Source organism: Osmerus mordax, chromosome 4, assembly GCF_038355195.1.
Source record: "Osmerus mordax isolate fOsmMor3 chromosome 4, fOsmMor3.pri, whole genome shotgun sequence".
NCBI lineage: Eukaryota > Metazoa > Chordata > Actinopteri > Osmeriformes > Osmeridae > Osmerus > Osmerus mordax.
The window spans coordinates 16,571,318-16,591,269 of NC_090053.1; the positions used below are offsets into that span (position 1 = coordinate 16,571,318).

The 19,952-nt window shown below is 47.6% G+C and overlaps 1 protein-coding gene across 1 annotated transcript in view; it reads left to right on the forward strand.

The window, feature by feature from the left end:
* plxnb2b (plexin b2b) overlaps positions 1-18,645 on the forward strand; it is a 61,602-nt gene extending 42,957 nt beyond the window's left edge. The window contains exons 6-36 of the mRNA XM_067233921.1: positions 622-748; positions 1,215-1,374; positions 1,527-1,638; positions 2,205-2,313; positions 2,602-2,703; positions 3,237-3,332; positions 3,833-3,920; positions 4,194-4,360; positions 5,451-5,599; positions 5,748-5,859; positions 6,329-6,465; positions 7,162-7,344; positions 7,557-7,671; positions 8,710-8,919; positions 9,338-9,517; positions 9,991-10,127; positions 10,420-10,520; positions 10,839-11,068; positions 11,529-11,710; positions 12,278-12,344; positions 12,656-12,802; positions 13,997-14,153; positions 14,278-14,378; positions 14,473-14,557; positions 15,088-15,239; positions 15,482-15,642; positions 17,059-17,206; positions 17,502-17,566; positions 17,685-17,760; positions 17,932-18,006; positions 18,517-18,645. Of these exons, the coding sequence (XP_067090022.1) occupies positions 622-748; positions 1,215-1,374; positions 1,527-1,638; positions 2,205-2,313; positions 2,602-2,703; positions 3,237-3,332; positions 3,833-3,920; positions 4,194-4,360; positions 5,451-5,599; positions 5,748-5,859; positions 6,329-6,465; positions 7,162-7,344; positions 7,557-7,671; positions 8,710-8,919; positions 9,338-9,517; positions 9,991-10,127; positions 10,420-10,520; positions 10,839-11,068; positions 11,529-11,710; positions 12,278-12,344; positions 12,656-12,802; positions 13,997-14,153; positions 14,278-14,378; positions 14,473-14,557; positions 15,088-15,239; positions 15,482-15,642; positions 17,059-17,206; positions 17,502-17,566; positions 17,685-17,760; positions 17,932-18,006; positions 18,517-18,621 (4,036 nt within the window). The 3' untranslated portion in view covers positions 18,622-18,645. The remainder of the gene's footprint in view (positions 1-621; positions 749-1,214; positions 1,375-1,526; positions 1,639-2,204; positions 2,314-2,601; positions 2,704-3,236; positions 3,333-3,832; positions 3,921-4,193; positions 4,361-5,450; positions 5,600-5,747; positions 5,860-6,328; positions 6,466-7,161; positions 7,345-7,556; positions 7,672-8,709; positions 8,920-9,337; positions 9,518-9,990; positions 10,128-10,419; positions 10,521-10,838; positions 11,069-11,528; positions 11,711-12,277; positions 12,345-12,655; positions 12,803-13,996; positions 14,154-14,277; positions 14,379-14,472; positions 14,558-15,087; positions 15,240-15,481; positions 15,643-17,058; positions 17,207-17,501; positions 17,567-17,684; positions 17,761-17,931; positions 18,007-18,516) is intronic.
* Positions 18,646-19,952: the final 1,307 nt, after the last annotated feature.

Sequence of the window (19,952 nt, forward strand, 5' to 3'; positions counted from 1 at the left end):
CACACACCACTATAAATAATCAATTGCGCACAAACAACTTTGCACATACACACACATACGTATCGGTATGTATACAGGAAATACATATGCATACACACTCACACACATAAAAAAATAAAATAATATATATATATATATACACACACCACATAAAGAGCCTCCTTTCCTGTCCTTTTACTTTCTCACCCCCTCCCTTTTTGGCCCTGGCTCCTCTCTATCTGCCCAGAGCAGCACTGTGTTTGTTCACTGTTTTATTGCTGACTCTCCCAGAACCCTGCACCCCCACTGTGCTCCTGCTCTGCTTACCATGTCTGTAAAGCTCCAGGGCAGTTAGATCTGCCAGCCAGGGTCCGGATTCTTATGGTGAAGCTGTGCTTGATAATCCGCTTGTTAGGTCGAAGGTCACTTTTGAACTGGGTCATACTCAGGCTGTGCTGTTGAACTGACTCGACTTAATATACTACTGAACTTGAGTTTGAGGTTGTTCGACAGAACATCAAAGGCAACTCTAATGATCGTTGTTCCGGGAGGAAGGGCACTCTGCAAGGGATAAGTGGTGCGAGTGCATTGCAGGAGCAGTGCCTGATGGGAGTTGGTGTTTTTTTTGTTTTTTCCCCACAGGTGTACTAGGAGATCTGATTGCAGGCGAGCAGAGGAGAAGAATGGCTGGCTGTGGAGCCCTCGGCAGCAGTGTGTGAAGATTGTGTCCTTTCACCCACCCAACCTCAGCTGTACAAAGACCCAGCAGGTACGAGACACCATTTGTAGCACTTTTTAGCTCTTAGGTCCGCTAATGAAAACGGTCTCCGGTGTGACTTGTTGAACGGTGTGCAGTGCTTGGCTGTTCATTGATCCATTGGGGAAGCTGTCTGGAAAGCCAGCTTATTATACCTGGGACGTATTCAGGCTGGCGCTCACAGGGCTGTCTGACTCTCTCTCTCCTCTCTCTCACACTCTTTCTTTCTTTCTTTCTCTCTTTCTTTCTTTCTCTCGTTCTCTCTTTCTTTGATTCACACACACCACTTCCTCTTTTTTGCGCTCTCTCTCTCTCTCTCTCTCTCTCTCTCTCTCTCTCTCTCTCTCTCTCTCTCTCTCACACACTTTCTTTCTTTCTCTCTTTCTGTCTTTCTCTCTTTCTTTCTTTGATTCCAACCTCACTGTGTCTTCTTCCCTCTCTCCGTCTCCCTCCCTCCCCGCCTCTCCGCCTCTCTCAGGTGGAGATCAACGTTCCCTCCCTCCCATCCATCGGTGGTTCGGACCGCCTGCGCTGTGTCTTCCGCTCCTTCCAAAGCGAAGGCACCATGTCCGACTCTGGTCAGGTGACCTGCTCGCTCCCCCACACTGCCGCTCTCCCCCCAACACCGGAGGACCAGGGTATGACCCCGATTCACCTTCTCCACCACAGTGTCTATAGCTTGACCTCATGTTGTCATGGTGAACTAAGGTGACACAGGCCCCACCCCCCTCATCTGATCCCCTCTCAACAACCCTCTGCCTTCTCCTCCCTCCTTTCGTCTTCCTCACAGACTTTGTAGCCGTGCCAGTGAAGATCTACGTGAACGAGACAGTGGAGCTGGCGACCAGGGAGTTTAAGTTCTACAACTGCTCTGCCACAGTGAAGAAAGCGGAAAACACACCGTGAGTTAGCTCTTCGCTAGCGGGCTCGCTAGCTCACTCACTAGTTTGTTTACTCTCTGCGCGCTACCAAGCTGTTGCTGATGAGTCTGACAACCTCGATGGAAATGAATTGCAGCATGCCAACAGATGAGAGAAAGCCCTCCTGTGTAAATTGTGATGCATGACTGGTCCCAGGATTGAATGCACTTCCTGCATTTTCCCCAATTCCATAACCAACCTGGAGGAAATTGCTTTAGTTTCCTTTTCATTAATCAAAAAATGAAAGTCGATCTTCTATGTTCTTTTTTTCTACCTCTTTTTGTACTCTGTGCTGTTTTTTCATTCTGCGGAATGTCTGATAAATGAGCTTTGTTTATTTCATGTTACAGAGACATATTTTACTGTCAACAACATGGATTCTTTGTGTGGATTCATGATGAGTTTGCATGTTTTCTTTCGTAGATTTTTTTGGGGGTCACAAATTAGATTTCTGTTTGTTGCTCTCAAGTTTGTGTGTGTTTGCACTATGGGTGTGCATGCGTGGGTGTTCATGTGTGTGCATAAATGCGTGGGCTGTTTCATGGCAGGTGCATGTCCTGTGTGGCTAGTCCATGGGGCTGCCAGTGGAACACCCGGGGCCACACCTGCAGTGACATGGACGACACGGTCACAGACCCCATCATCAGACACAAACAGGTAAGCCAGCCCCAACCTTGACCCCTCGACCCTGACCCCAGCCCCCTCTGCCTGTCCCAAAGAGTTAACCCGTCTACAGCTTTCTAAGCATCGTATCACAACATCTCATCTCCTGCACCTGACGTCTTCGGGGATTGGATATTAATTTATGAAGAGACAGATGTTCAGCTGATACTGTATCTTGTCTCTCCGCATGAGAGCGTCTGCTAAGTGGCTCTCAAATGTAAATGCGACTGTTGTGCAATGCTGATGACTGAAACCGATATATATATTTTGTTTTCTGTTTAGATGACAAAGTGTCCTCAGTTTGAGAACCCTGACCCCGTCCTCATCCCTGTTGGCTTCAAAACCACCATCAGCTTTGAGGGCATCAACCTAGACCTCTACAAGGTACACATGTGTTTTGTTTTGATGTTTCTTACGTTTTCTTTGTTGTTCATCTCTGTTTCTACTTTCTCATGGGTTTGTGAACCCTGTATGTGTCAACCACCAAACCATCTCTTAACCATGACCACAATAGAACACCGTACCTTAACCATGACCACAATAGAACACCGTACCTTAACCATGACCACAATAGAACACCGTACCTTAACCATGACCACAATAGAACACCGTACCTTAACCATGACCACAATGTAATAGCATACCTTAACAATGACCACAGTGTAGCAAAACATCTTAACCATGAACACAGTGTAATAACGTACCTTAACCATGACCACAGTGTAGCAACATATCTTAACCATGAGCACAGTTTAGCAACATCTCTTAACCATGACCACAATGTAATAGCGTACCTTAACCATGACCACAATGTTAAAAACGTACCTTAACCATGACCACAGTGTAGCAACATATCTTGACCTTTGTGGTATAGAGCAGGGTCAGGGTTGACCCGCCCTCTGCTCCTGTGTTCTAAGGATCGGACGTTCTCCATCGGTACCGAGTTGATGGGGAACACAGAGGAGGACGTCAGGACCGAAAATGGACCTTTCTACAGTTTCAGCGGCTTCGCCGTGCGTACCACACTTCTCTCATCTCTCTCACCTCTCATCTCTCTCTCCTTTCTCACACATCTGTCCTCCTCAGAATCCAGCTCAGTACATCTGCTTATTTGTCCGACAGCTCTCACATAACATTCCCAAAGTGAAAAGGTGTGTGCAAATTGTTGAAAGGGTGTTTCTTGGTTGTGGAAAACTCGTACTCTTGACCTGGTATACCACAAGAGGCTCATTGATGTAACAGCACCCCCTCATGGACAAACGTCTTGCTTCCTGTCTCGCTTCCTCGAAGTTCTCCGATCGCTGGGATTGGAGAACTCAAACAGCACCTAGCCCCTAGCGATGTTCTTTTCCAACATTGATTTCTTTAGTTGTTTTGAGCGTCTGCCAGACTCTGTATGGAGTGAAACTTTTTTCTTTTTAGCATGGCCTAGCCCACGCATTGAGTCTGAAGTGTCATTAATCACTAGATATTCACACACTGTATTAATAATTCATATTGTTCCCGTTTCTAGTTTTCTTTCGACAAGTCACCAGAGACCAACGTGCTCTTCTATGTGAAGGACAGAGACTCGGGCAAAAAGATAGACAGCACACTGAATGGTAAGGCTTACATTTTAATTAGGGATTCACATGGTAGTGCCCCCGGTGTGTGTGTGTGTGTGTATTTCAGTACACAGTACTTCAGATATCTTCTTTTTTTTTTTTACATCGGTTACAATTCTCAGCACCATACCGATTTGAAGCATTGCGCTGGTCAAAGCATGCAGCTGAATTACTCTTTAGAAGAATGTGGGTTGACCCCGCGGCAAATAAGCACACAGACCGTCTGAAGATACGAGTGTCTGTTCTCTCTCTCTCTCCCACGTTCTTTAGTGACTCTGTACAACTGCTCCATGGGGCGAGAAGACTGCAGCCTGTGCAAGAACGCCGACCCCAAGTACAGGTGCGTGTGGTGCACCAGCAGGAAGTCGTGCGTGTACGAGAAGCTGTGCTCCGAAAACCCCCAGGACACGGAGTGCCCTGACCCCCAGATCTCCGACGTGAGTCTCACCGCCGTCCTCCTCTTCCCACTTTGGTAACCTTTGACCTGGAGGGCGTGTTGGCCCGATGGCTTCTCATCATTGGCATGTTGGCTTTGACGATCAGTTTTTTTTGTACGCCAACCGTGGATGGAATTCATTTGTTTTATGCTGATGTGACAGTACTGCATTCATTCTGTAATCATTAACTGCAAATCGAGTTCTCCAGCTAAGTTATTCATGTCCATAGTTGTGTCGGCGCTTCCAAAAGCATTTCTAATATTTGACACCAAATCACATCTGATCGCAAAACCCTCACTTTGTAAATACACCCATGCACAAACTAGCTTTCTTCCAGTACCCTGCTATCACACTTTAGGTATATGGCATTAGTTACATTTACATTTAGTCATTTAGCAGACGCTCTTATCCAGAGCGACTTACAGTAAGTACAGGGACATTCCCCCGAGGCAAGTAGGATGAAGTGCCTTGCCCAATGACACAACGTCAGTTGGCATGACCGGGAATCGAACTAGGAACCTTCGGATTACTAGCCCGACTCCCTCACCGCTCAGCCACCTGACTCCCTAGTTGAGTTGGAATTGTCAGGTGGCAGTCAGGTGGCTAAGCGGTTAGAGAATCGGGCTAGTAATCAGAAGGTCGCTGATTCAATTCCCGGACGTGTTAAATGACGGTGTGTCCTTGGGCAAGGCACTTCACCCTACTTGCCTTGGGGGGAATGTCCCTGTACTTACTGTAAGTCGCTCTGGATAATAGCGTCTGCTAAATGACTAAATGTAAATGTAAATTCTATTATACATTTGAATTTCCTTCCTTTTTGAGGCTTTTCCCAAAGCAGATCTCGGCACATAAAATAGTCTTTTTGAATTTCTTTATACTAAATGATTGTGAGTTTCAGTGACCCAAGCAGGACCTAAGCCCATGGCAAGACCATTAAATATACCAGACCCAGATACAAGCTGCAGACAGCCTGCTAGCTTGTGTGTTTAAGGATTTATGATCTTGTGTGATTTATGATTCATGATCTCTGTGCATGGAGTTTCTTAAATAAATTTAGCACATCCTAAATCAGCCCCCCTCCCCCCCTCAGATCATCCCTCGCTTCGGACCCATGAGGGGGGGCATCTCCGTCACCATCAGGGGCTCCAACCTAGGCATCCACAAGGAGGATATCAAGAGCATCACTGTGGTGGGGGTCCCCTGCGCACACCAGGATGACAAGTACACCGTCTCCACCAGGTAAGACACCAGCATCACACTGGGCCTGTCTCCTGTCGAGTAACACACACAGAATACACACACAACACCCACACATAACACACACAAACACTCATGCCTGCTCTCTCTTTCTCTCTGTCTCTCTCTCTCTCTCCGGTTTTCCTCCTAGTGTGGTGTGTGAGATTGGCCTCCTGGACCCCCTGAGTACCAGCTGGGGCCAAGTAGAGGTGGAGGTGGCCGGAGGGAAGAGAGGAACCTCCTCTGTCTACTTTACATACAGGGTAACCTTGGCCAGCTAGTTTGGTTGTACTATTTAAGCCCATTTTGAACTGTTTTAAGACTTTTTCCGCTGTACAGTTGTAGAAGGACCCTTATTGTTGCACATTTATAAGATGTACTCTTGAGTGTAAACCCTTCCAGCATGATCCTGTCGGGTTAGGAGAGGATTCACTATGTGATAAGGATAAATGGAGTCAGTACTTCACTATAGTCAAGTGCTGAGCTGAGGCCCACGTGGTATCTTGCTCGCTAACAGGTTACGTTGTAACCACTTACCTAGCTTTCCCATATCTCTCACTGCCTCAGCTGTGACTAAATGGCTGCTTAGCTGTTCTTGACCGTGTGCGTGTGTGTGTGTGTGTGTGTGTGTGTGTGTGTGTGTGTGTGCATGCACGTGTGTCTCTTTGTGCAGTCTTTAGATGAGTGTTTGACTGTTTCTCTTGACTTCGACTGCCCCCCCCCCCCCCCCAGGACCCCATCCCCCAGGTGGTTCACCCCTCCAAGGGGCCCAAAGCTGGGGGGACACTTATCACCATATCTGGCTCCAACCTGGACACTGCCACCAAGAACGACATTCAAGTGACCGTCGGAGCGGTGGAGTGCACCGTGTAAGTTCACATCTGGGAACGTATTAGGGCGGGCAGATAAGACATTTTAATTGAAGGGGTTTTTATAATTTCACACTGCACTTCGGTGAGTTAAATTTCTATTAAATTCGAAATGGAAACGAATATTTTAACTGAAGGGGTTCCATTCGAGAAGGGTGGATACATTGATTTGAACTCATTCATAGGCCATGTTCAGTGGGGACTTTAATGTCAGCTTTTCAATGCATAGTTTATATTTTATTACTTCAACCTGATTGCCCTTGGTTTTCAAGGTACAACTTTGCCCAAATTCCACATTCACAGAACGTCCAGCGCATGAGAGTAGAGCTTGTTGTGTACAAGGCCACCTGAGGTGACATTTGGAGCGCAGGTGACGTGAAATAAAAGGCCTGCCACGTGCCGGACTGGAACAGGCTGTCAGGGCCTTGTCATGTTCCTTCCCCTACACCGTGACCCCTGTGACCTTATCCGCTAAACAAGCCTCCGCCATCACCTGTGTCCTTGGCCGTGTTTGAATTCTCCAACACGTCCTCCTACCTTCCTGTGAGCGTTCTCTGATCCCCCACCCTGCCGGCGGGGGGAAAGCCTGTGCTCCACTGCAGCGTTAGCAGAACGAGACGCGTCCGGTCAGCGATTCCTCTGAGGGTGCGGTTTGACAGTATTGAAACGTGGCCCTGTGTGTGTGTGTGTCTGCAGAATGCACTTCGGCCCCGAGATCATCTGCAAAACAGGACAGTACAATGCTGAGAAAGTGCCGTCCCACCCGTTGACCATGACGGTCAAGTACGGTCGGAAGACGACCACAACCATCCACGCTGCCTTCCAGTTCTTGGAGAACCCCAACATCCTGGAGCATGACCCCAAAAGCAGCTTTGTCTGGTGTGTAGACCTTTTCCTGTTTTAAATGAACACAACATTTAGAATAATCAATCTTAATTGCCATCTTGTAAACCATGTGTTTTGCATTTACATTTATTCATTTAGCAGATGCTTTTATCCAAAGCCACATACAGACAGCACACGTAGTAAGTGCAGCAGACAATCAAGGACCGGATGTGCTCAGTTCTAATTGTGTGTGTGCGTGTCTCCAGTGGAGGGAGGACGATTGTAGTAACAGGCTCAGGGTTCGACATCATCCAGAGTGCCGTCATAAAAGTTCAAGCGATGGGGGAGGACTGGTCTGGAATCGCCCATAAGGAATCTGAGGTGAGTAGACACGCACGCACGCACACACACCCCTCTTCTCCTACCACCACTATGGTTCATCCAGAACCGTCCCAGAACCCTGTCTTTGTCTGCTCCTCCCTGGCCCCCTCCTCTCGTGAACTAACTTCCAGTGATCGGGACGAGCCCAGCTTATAAGCCAGCATTACTGTCCATCCTGTTCTGCACACTTATCATCCATAAGTCCATAAACCTGTAAGACTGCTCAAAGAAGCTCACGTTCATCCTCTCTGCCCGACTCCCCAAAAAATAATCTGATTCATTCCCTGAATAATGGAATGGAGGGGTTGGACTCCAGCGCTGGCTAGTCCCAGGCAGAGCATGGACGGCCGCTGCTCCGACCCCCTCATGCCTTCCAGCGGGATAAGCAGCGATTTGATTCCATTTCATTTCCAGGCTAAATTTAATACTGGCATTAAGGTTACTGGGGATTATGTGGTCAGGCTGCTCACTCTCTGGGTGGCAAGCAGGGGCCTAAGAGGGGGCTGGGGTTCCAGCAAAACTGCTGGATGATAGTCGTCTGTGTCACATTCCTAATCTCCCAGTGGCTTCTATTCTGTTGACTAAACCAATCTAAAGATTGACGGGCTGCTGGGACGCTGGCGCTGTCAGACTCTAGTGACTGGAGTCCAGGTCCAGTTGCGGTATATTTCCAATCTATGTTGGGGAAAGTCACAATTGCAAGGGAATGCCATTCCATATACTGTGGGTTCTCCTTCGATATTTTATAGCCCCCATGAGGTTATCTGGGATTTAACAGTCAGTCTAACTTTTACTCTCCCTCATCCCTCGGCTCCTTTTTTTCCTTCCGTCTTTTCACTCTCCTTCACCCTCTTCCTCTCTCTCTTTGTTTTTTCATTTATCTCTCACTATCTCCCCCCATTTCAATTTCTCCATCTCCCTTTGCATCTCTCTCTCCTTCTCTCTCTCTCCTCTCTCTCTCTCTCTCTCTCCACCCCTCTCTCTTTCTCTCCCTCCACCCCTCTCTCTTTCTCTCCCTCCACCCCTCCCTCCCTCCAGTTCACCCAGGAGTGCCACAGTAAGAATGACACCATGCTTAAGTTCCAGTCCCCGGGGGTGAACAGCTCCTACCAGATCCAGGACTACAGGACCTTCATCCTGCTGGACAACTGGGAGAGGGAGCTCAAACCCTTCGACTACCACCAGGACCCCACCTTCGACGAGCTGACCAAGAAGGTCATCACTCCCAGCAGCATGATCATCGTCACCGTGAGTACCCAGACCCCCCCCTGCTCCCTAGCAACCTCACGCTGAAACAACAACACTACTGAAACGGTGCCTCTCGGCAGCAGCAGCAGCCATGGTTACCGCGGTGCGGTAGAGGGAGCAGGGATTTACGAGTCTGTGTATGTTGTTGCACTGTCACTGTAGGCTGAAATAGGAATCAACTGTGCAGGCTGATCAGTGGGTGTTGGGATATTTGAAATGTACTGTTTATGAAAAGGATGCTGGGTATGTTTTATGTTTTGACATGCTGTTTGACAAGTACTCATCTACGTGACATGCAGACTGTAGGCTGCTTTCTTTGGTTTTCCAACCACGTCACGGATGGAGCCGTGAAAAAACCACAACATCTCTGTAATCGAGCAGGAGATATGTGTTTGAGTGCTGATGCCTCCACCCCCAGGGACAAGGCTTCTCCAAGGCCATGACGGAGAAAGAGGCCCAGGCCTTTGTCGGGGACGTCCCCTGTGTGGTCAACACCCTGAAGGACGACAAGATGTTTCTAGAACCTCCTTCCACCCAGCCCAGGGCTCGCTCCAAACGACAACGCCGGGACACAAGCTCTGACCCCCTGGACCTGCTGGTCAGCACACACACACACACACACACACACACACACACATAGGCTTACAGCACACACATACAAACACATGCACCACCTTCACAGTTTTGCGTTGTCTTATTTGAAGATATTGCCTTTATAATTGTTCGTTTTGGGGAACGAGAGCACATTTGGAATGCATTGGGAGTAGCTTCTTTATTCTGTATAATTACATTTAATTACACATTAGCTATGCAGCCTGTAGGCCTAATTATGATTAGTTAGCAACACAATTAGCTGATTTCCTTTTAATGTCTGTCAACTATTGTTGAATTTTCTTTGTGTATCATCTGTCTAAATGAGTCCCTTGGTACCGGTACATGGCAAATACATTGCAGTAGAACTCCTTTATGTTCCTGTTTTCTCTCTGAGCAAACAATGCCTCGTGTTGGTCGTGAGAGTAGCGGGCATGTTGTGACGTCTGTGGTCATGTGTTGCTGCCTCGTGTGGTCCAGATCAAGTTTGGGAACGGAGAGTGGGTGGTGGGATCGGTCCACTACGAGAGGAAGTACGAGGTCCCCTTCCTGATCATCATCCCTGCCGTCATCATCCCCATGCTGCTCATTATAGCCATCTCAGTCTACTGCTACAGGTACACACACGCACAGTCACACACACACCTACACTGTCTTCCTGTGGGGAGTATGTATAATTGATGTACAGTATAGACAGTTTGTCCGGGGCCCTGTTGTTAACTTGGGGTCGTCTTCAGAGACTGCCATTTTGAGCTCCAGTAATTGACACTTATTGACAGTAGCCAGTGTTCATTGGGGAAATTTGCTGGGACATTTGGGTGATTTGCTCTGAGCATGAATGCATGTCAAGTTCCTCATGCTGGTCCTGCCCAGCTGCCTATCTATTCTTTTGGAATTGTTTGTGTGCAGGAGGAAGAGTCAGCAGGCAGAGAGGGAGTATGAGAAAGTCAAACACCAACTTGAGAACTTGGAGGAGAGTGTTCGAGACCGCTGCAAGAAGGAGTTCACAGGTCGGCCGCTGTTTCACGGACTGACACACACACTCACCCAGTCACATACCACAACAATGAAAAAAAATAGTAATTGGCAGGCACTGGCAGCGCTTTTGTCATGCTAATGACATACAGACAAACCCTCTGTTTTCATTAGGACACAAAGCACATTGTCACAAAGACCACTATGCATTTGCAACGATTAAGAAGTCAAGCAATTCATTTCATTATAGAACATAGTAGTGTAGTTGTGTATTTCCTCGGTCGTCTTCTCTACGATACTACATGTTTTGTGGGACTGTGCTGATGCCTAATACCATTCCTAATCCCGCCTAGACCTGATGATTGAGATGGAGGACCACACCAACGAGCTAAGCGAGGGCCGCATCCCATTCCTGGACTACAAGACCTACACCGACCGCGTCTTCTTCCTGCCCTCCAAGGACGGCGCCAACGACGTCATGATCACGGGCAAGCTAGACATCCCTGAGAACCGCAAGGCCATTGTGGCTCAGGCCCTCAACCAGTTCTCCAACCTGCTCAACAGCAAGACCTTCCTCATCAATGTGAGGCCCCCTGACCCTAACCATGATCCTGACCCTGACTGAGATGAAAATTGTTCTTGCTTAACAACCCATTCGGTTTAGTCCCAGTGAAAAATATTTTTGTTTCGAGAATAGCTGCACAGCTTTTGCTATTACTTTTGTGTTAACGATTGTTGCTGGGGGACAATATCCCCAGTCATCACCTCACCACCCCACATTCCCAGCCATCCCCATTTTACATCATCATCACGTTACGACTGCCAGACAAGACTGTCATCTCCATCACCTGACAGTGTTAGGTGACCGACAGGAAGTTTATGACTTGAGTGCCTTGTTGTCTGGCACTTGTGTTGTAATGATGATGAATCCTGTGGTCAGTTTGTGATGACGATGCATGACCTTGGCTGTCGTCCGTCCGCTCTCTCCGCGTTCGACGGAGCCTCACCCGCCCCGCCTCACGCTCCATGTTCCCCCTCCCCAGTTCATCCGCACGCTGGAGGGCCGTCCTGACTTCAACGCCAGGGCCAAGGTGTACTTCGCCTCGCTGCTCACGGTGGCCCTCCACGGCAAGCTGGAGTACTACACCGACATCATGAGGACCCTGCTGCTGGAGCTGATGGAGGAGTATGTTCAGAGCAAGAACCCCAAACTGATGCTGCGCAGGTGAGTACACACACCCGCGCACATGCACACCTTCACGGCATGAGCCCCAAACCTAGCCTCCTCCTGCGAACGATGAAAGAAATACCCGAGGACGTTTATCGAGACATAATTTGATTTTTTTTTGGTGTGTAAATAGTTTACATACTACAGTCATGGAATAATATTGCAAATTCCTTTTTCTACTGTGAATTTTATGCAACATTCCAGCAATATTTGTCATTGGAATGCGTTGCTTTGGACGATCCCCTTTCCAATTTCCTGTGATTGTCTACAGTCCAGTTGGTTGTCCAAAAAGTTGCTTTCCTATTGTCTAGCACGTCTTGAGGTTAACTAATCTCAACTGTCAACTCTGTTCAGCACCAATCTCTGAGTGGGTGTTATGCAAGTGCACGTCTGTAATTATTCCCCAATGGAGAGTCCAATTATGCTGATTACTCCATTGTGCTAACATCAACCTCCATACACATGACTGGCAATTAGATGTGCTAATGGCTAACAATGGGTGTTGCAATGTAGGAAGGCTAAGTTTAGCCCTAAGGTTTGGTGTTGCTGTGTTGTCTTGCTTAGATCAGAGACTGTGGTGGAGAGGATGCTGTGCAACTGGATGTCCATCTGTCTCTACCAGTTCCTTAAGGTAAGTCTGAACAATGGGTTGACATGCCATTATTGGTAAGCAAAGCCTGATATTAGATATTGTTTTGGGTGGGAGTTTGGATTCCACAGTATGTTCACTGTGTTCAGTGCAAATTGAGTTTTCTAAACTTGGCACCCCATAACTGAAAGTGTACTTGTCATCTAATTGCATGAACTGCATCAATACATTGTATGTCCTTGTGAGCAAAGAGAGTTTGGTAGAAATAGATGGAAGCCACAGTTCCCTCCAAATGAAACGGCATTCTGAAAAGATAGTGAAGGAAGCGTTCTCTCTCTGTGTTCCGTGTGTAGGACTCGGCGGGGGAACCCTTGTACAAACTGTTCCGTGCACTCAAGCACCAGATAGAGAAGGGTCCTGTGGATGCGTGTGTGAAGAAGGCCAAGTACACCCTCAATGACACGGGCCTGCTGGGGGACGACGTGGAGTACTCCGTCCTGGTGAGCTGGTCGCACGCACGCATGCATGCAAACATGCACGCACGCATGCGAACATGCACGCACGCATGCGAACACGCACGCGTGCATGCAAACATGCAGTGCACGCACGCATGCAGATGTCCACAAACGCACGCACGCACGCAAACTTGCAATGCGCACACGCATGCAGACATGCATGCATGCACACAGACAGACATGCGCACACACACAGACGTGTTCACACACACACACATTGCCGTTACCATGGTTTCCAGTGCCACCAGCCCATGTGCGCTGTCTGAGCTGCTATTGTTGGTCTCGCCTGCCTTTTCCAGCATTCAATGCTCAATTAGAAAACTAGCGAAGAAACACAGCTGTTAAATCTGTCTGGATGTTAACGCTTCTTACACACCGCTCTGCCCAGGAACTGTACTCCTCTGCTACTGTTCACATCAGGGAGAGGAAAGCTCAGTGGTTATAGTATTTGACTGCAGATCAAGAAGTCTCAGGTTAAAATCCCCCCCCTGGTCTCTGTCACTTTTCGAGAAAAGCGTCTACTAAATGAATACATTATTGGGACACATTATTAATATTATTATTATTATATGATTGAATGTTCGTTAGACAGCCATACTTGTCCTTCCCTAGCTGGGTTGGGGTTAGTCCCCCTGCAGGATCTTAGAGCAGCAGTTAAAGAAGGAAATGTAGAAATGACAAGCAGACAGAGAAGCCCAGGGGTAATGCTGTTTTGTCAAGGACAATTATCAAATGAAAGGGATTGTACAGATTCCTCCGCGATGTATTGCACCCTGTGATTGAATTAAATGGGGATAACACAGAAATGACTCCGTCCCCCCGCCCTCCCCAGTGAAAGCTTCTTCATTCAGTCAGGGGGTGGATCCGGTGGAGGAAGCAGGAAGCAGGTGTAGCAGGTATGGTATCGCTGCTCAGGGATTGGCAGAGGGAGGCTCTTATAGGTGGGGAGAGAGTGTTGTCAGTGGTGTCACTGGAGTCCCCTGCTGTGCCCTGCTCATTAGCCAGCGGAGGTGACACCTCATTGTCAGGTGTCACAGACATTACGCACGCGCTCTTGTCATTTTGGCAGTCTGTGCTGCCGGGGTTGCCATAGCAGCGCAATCCCCCTCCGGAACTCGGCGGTCTCTTTCTCTCGGTGCTGTCTGTCCTCTGATCTGTGTGTGTGTGTGTGTCCATCAGACCCTGCAGGTGTTGGTCCATGGAGAGGGACCTGATGTGACGCCTGTCAAGGTGCTGAACTGTGAAACCATCTCCCAGGTGAAGGAGAAGATCATCGAGCAGGTCTACAAGAACTTGACTCACTCACAGAGACCCAAGGTGGACAGTGTCACGCTTGGTAAGACTGGACACACACACACATGCATACTGTACACACACACACACACACAGAACACATACACATGTAGTACACACGCAAACACACTAATGACTGGAGCCTGCTGTTCCTGCCTCCACCACAGAGTGGCGCCCTGGCTCCACAGGGCAAATCCTGTCTGACCTGGACCTGACGTCCCAGAAGGAGGGAAGGTGGAAGCGCATCAACACGCTGGCCCACTACAACGTGAGTCGGAGTCCTGGCCTCATGCTGAATCTGCAGCTGTTACCAGTCCACATGCGTGTGCGTGCAGGGTCTCACGCCTCGGTGTGTGTTTCAGGTGCGAGACAACGCTACCCTGGTCCTGTCTAGAGTCCTTCACACTCAACAAAACTACGACCAGAACCAGGACAACCACGAGGAGAGTATGTATGCCAAACCACCATGCCCAGACTCAGGGGTGGGGTCTGCAGGCAGGGCTGGACCAGGAGGCATTTTGAGCTGTTCTCATCTCAGCATTACAAACTGTACTCTTTCTACTAGCTCACCTGTTTGATATGTCATACACAGTACGGTATACTTGACATTTTCGATCTATGGGACTGCTAAGTTATCTCCCTAGCTTGCTGTATAAGGTATCTATGAGGCTAAGTTATCTCCCCAGCTTGCTGTATAAGGTATCTATGAGGCTAAGTTATCTCCCCAGCTTGCTGTATAAGGTATCTATGAGGCAAAGTTATCTCCCCAGCTTGCTGTATAAGGTATCTATGAGGCAAAGTTATCTCCCCAGCTTGCTGTATAAGGTATCTATGAGGCAAAGTTATCTCCCCAGCTTGCTGTATAAGGTATCTATGAGGCAAAGTTATCTCCCCAGCTTGCTGTATAAGGTATCTATGAGGCTAAGTTATCTCCCCAGCTTGCTGTATAAGGGGGTTAACTTTTCTCCTCGCCCTAGGGAACGCTCTGCTGGAGGATGACAAGGTGTTCCACCTGGTGCGACCAGCAGATGAGCTGGATGAGATCAAGTCTAAGAGAGGCAGCATGAAGGACAAGTCCATGACCAAAGCCATCACGGAGATCTACCTGACAAGACTGCTCTCTGTCAAGGTACCAGGCTTCTCCTGGGCTCAGTTCTCTCTCCCGCTCTTCTCCACAGTCCTTTTGATGTGTTTTTTGTTGGTTTTGTTTTGCTTTCATCTCGTACTTTTTTCTGACTTCTCTTCAGAGTGTCTTAATGCCTTTTAATGGTCTTCTCTCCCCTCCTCTGTCCTGGGCGTGTTTGGTTGTCTGCGTGTGTGCCTGGGTGCGTGCGTGTGTGTGCATGTCCATCTGTGTTTGACTCCTCCCAGGGAACGTTGCAGCAGTTTGTCGACGATTTCTTTCGGAGCGTTCTATGCTCCGGGGCCGTGGTGCCGCCAGCCGTCAAGTACTTCTTTGACTTCCTGGATGAGCAGGCACTGAAGCACGACAACGTGGACGAAGAGACCATCCACATCTGGAAGACCAACAGGTACTTTCTGCATACATACACGCACACACGCACGCACACACAGACAAACACTGACATCCAGTACATACTCGCTGCCATGCATAAATTCATACTGCTGAACACACCTGGGATACAGGAAACCCACACGTACAGTTAGAAACAAGCCCACTCATGGGCACACACACAACGTCACACAGACGCGCACGCTACTTGAAGGGAGACAACTCCTATAAACAAAGAAACTTAAGAAGTTGACTGAAGGCTGAATACAAATGAGCCCACCCACATCGTTTGCATCGGCAATCTTTGTGCTCCCGTGTGACATTTAAGTGCATATATTAACGTCAACTCTGCTGAGACTGAGAGCGGAGCTGTCGACACAATGTGCTGCATATAGATGGCAGGGATTGGCAAACGGGCTAAAGAATACACTGGAGAGGATACACTAGCAAACAGGACGCAAAGTGAGCAAATTAATTACTCTGCGCCGCGATCTGCATATGTTTGCTGTGTTTACCTAGCACGACTGCGGCAGGAAATATCAATGTGTGTATGAGCCATAACGAGGAACAAACATGTCCCTAGCTAATATAAATGTAACATTACATCCCATTGTTTTGCTTGGTTTGGTGTTGTCTCCCCCCCCCCCCCCCCCCCCTTTTTGCCTGTTGTTTTCCCATGAGGCGACAGGTGCATGCAGGGAGAATGCTTATGTTAGTTCTTTTTAAACTGATCACCAGACACAAGAGTCAGGATCTATTTTTCGGCTTGCTTGATATTCCGAACCACCAACATCGGGTTGTATCGGACGAATTGCAATGGAGTTGCGGTGGAAGTCTGTGTTTATGCTTTGAATGAGAATGAGCGCGCTTGTTGACTTAAGCGTTCATTAACGAGGCTGTAATTGTGTTGCAAGGCTGGGCAGCACTTGAAAAGTGAACGTTTTTGTGTTTAGTATAGCATGTCTAATCTGTGTTCAGTTCTGTGGACAACTTCTGTATCTGCAAAAAAAATTGAAATTAAGCCATCCACCACAACACGTCTACACTACTACATTACGTGGGAATATCTGTCCATATAAAATCAATTCTCTTAAGTTTCAATACTACTTTCAAGTAACTTCTAAAGATCTAAAGACAACCCACATCCGCTCTGTTACTTGTTTACGATTAATTAATCTAGACATACCAAATAGTTTCAGTGGCATACCGATGTCAGGGATATCGGAATGAATGCAACTTTGCAATGTGCGTCGTAAATACAGATCGTTCCTTGGCTCTGACCACCAAAATACTGTTCGAACTACTTACTTCTGATCCTTGATCTTCTGCTGTACTTCCTGTATGCACTATTTGTAAGTTGCTTTGGATAAGAGTCGATGTAGTGTTGAACATCCAGTTGTGTTGTTGTTCTGTGGTGTCTTCTGTCCTGCTGCAGCTTGCCGTTGAGGTTCTGGGTGAACATTCTGAAGAACCCCCACTTCATCTTCGACGTCCACGTGACAGAAGTGGTGGACGCCTCGCTGTCCGTCATCGCTCAGACCTTCATGGATGCCTGCACCAAGAGCGAGCACAAGCTGAGCCGGGTGAGGAGGGAGGGAGGGAGTCGAGGGAGGGAGGGAGGGAGTCGATGGAGGGAGTCGGTGAATGGGGTGAAAGGGAGGATAGGATGGGCATGAGGTGTAGGTGTGTCTGTGTTTTCTTGTTTTATTTTGTGTCGGTGTGTGTGGGGGGGGGGGGGGGGGGTTTGCCATATGCAGTCTTTGGTAGGAATGTTGGACCTGCACCATATACTGTGTATAATATATACATATATATATATGTAGCTCATATAAGAACATCAATTTATCAGAATTCACTTTGGGTTTTTTTTCTATTCAGGACTCCCCAAGTAACAAACTACTCTATGCAAAGGAGATCTCCACATACAAGAAGATGGTGGATGAGTAAGCGTCTTGTCACATTTGCCCTGCTTACAATGCTGATACCTTGTTACAGCCTTGTCAATATTCAGTGTACAGTGATAACCAGCTTGTGTGTGTGTCTGTGTGTGTGTGTGTGTAGTTACTATAAGGGCGTCAGGCAGATGGTATCAGTAAGTGACCAGGACATGAATACTCATCTGGCAGAGGTGTCTCGGGTAAGACGACCTCCTCCACATCCTTTCTCTCTGCCCACCGCCATTATCTGCTTCTTTCACCCAGCTGATATCTCCATACTAGAAACGTACCCTCTGGTCAAGAGGAATATTAATTCTGTTGAAGAGAGGCTGTGAGGGGAAAGTATAAACTCGGCTTTGTGTCCTCTGCAGTCACACACAGACAAACTTAACACACAAGTGGCCCTGCATCAGCTCTATCAGTACGCCAGCAAATACTACGACGGGGTAAGACTCTCTCTCGATCTCTTTCTCTCTCTTTCTTGTCTGTCTGTATTATGCACAAGGGACAACATCATTTCAGACACAGCTTTTCAAGTTAGATATCTCCGCTGGAGTGATTATGAAGAACTTTAATTGAAAGTAGCGCTGTGGTGCCTGCAACTGGAAATTGCCCGGGGAATAGATTTTCTTTTTTTTTTAATGGTCCATCCATCTCGTATCAGCACTCTATGCCACAAAATAGGGTAAGCAAACACTAATGAATGAGTTAGATAAACAAATATCCTGTCATTCTCTGAGGGGCACTGAAACACTGACAGACACAATATGCTGGAACGGTTGATCTAATGACAGTGTGACAAGGGGTTGTCAGTCTCCTAGTGGGCTTCCTGTATGGCCCAGGTGTTGTCTGGGACATTACTTTGACACCTTAATATGACACTAACATGACCAGAAGCTTTAATTAAAAATAAAAAAAAAGCGTGACCTTGGAATGACCTTGTCCTCTCCCTCCAGATCATCGCCTCCCTGGACGAGGACCCGGCAGCGCAGAGCAAACAGCTGACCCTGCGGCTACAGCAGATAGCAGCCGCCCTCGAGCACAAAGTGACAGATCTCTAACCCAATGGACGGGAGGGCCAGGGGATGGAGGGAGGGAGGGATGGACAGAGATGGTACGGTGCGCCAGTGTCCACAGGGGCTACGTTCTCTTGGTACACAGAGGAAGAGGGGGGAGGGAGGGTTATAGGGACACCTGAGGGCACGCATGTGGACGAGTACAGCCAAGCGAGAGCCAGTCTGCAAAGTGGAGCAGTGTGCAACACTGAAATAAACAGAGAGAAAGGGAGTTGGGAGAAGGGAAAGAGAGAGGAGAAAATTGGTGGGCTATGCCCATCTATGGTACGGAATGCCTTAAAGCTCACTTGCCAAACTAATGTGGGTTTTCCCTGCTCAGCCTTGCCCCGCTGTTCTCAGAGTGCAACAACGTAAATCTCGGAGAAAGAAGCCCCTGTGGTAACACTGGCCTGAGAGATAATCAGATGTTGCATTTTTCTTCTCGTGTAGAAAGGTTTTGAGAATTGTATTATATATTTTTTTTATTGTGCAGTCTTTACGCGGAAAGCTTTATAAGAAAATTATCTTTTTAAATGGACTGCCTTGTGGTGTGCATAGTGTTTCTATTAGCCCGCCTGCCTGTGTGTGGGTGTGTGTGGGTGTGTGTGGCTTGTGCGTGTGTGTTTGTGTGTGTACATGGATGCCTGCTGTCAGGCTAGAGGGCACAGGGAGGCCCTATCTGTCATTTTAATCTCTTTCACTCTCCCAGGAGTCTACACTCCCTCCAAGCTCTTTGACAGAGACCAAAGGGTCATGACTCGGACTTTGGCTAACTAACAATGCACAGGCTCCTGGAAATGACAGGAGCATCAATTACTGACTTTTCCTAATGTTTTAATTGTATTATTTTTTCCTTTTAATTCATTTTGCTTTGAGCTTAATGGCTGCATAAACCAATAGCACAGCACTTACCCCCACAAGTGTTACATTGCCATACATTCCACTCAGAAGTAAAGCACAGAAATGATGTTTAAACCAGGGGGTTAAGACAGCTGGTTATGGCACTTTGGACCAGTTATACAGTTTTGCTCCCCTATAGTCAAATTTTTTATTATGTTTCAAAGCTTTAATGTTAGTCACTGTTTGTGGAACTGACACAAGCAAATCTTGTAACAGCCCTGCAATAAGATATCAGAATACCATGAGCTATATTTTAATGGATTTTATAGAGAAGAAATTGTCATGTCATATACGGTAGCCAGGCAGCAATATTGGACTGTATGACTGAGAGAATCCACGCATTCTCACAGTATACAACTTGCATCATCGTAATAGTACCATTGTTTTGTTAATAGTGTTTTGCTTATTATTGTAGTGCCATATTCTGTGAGCTGGAA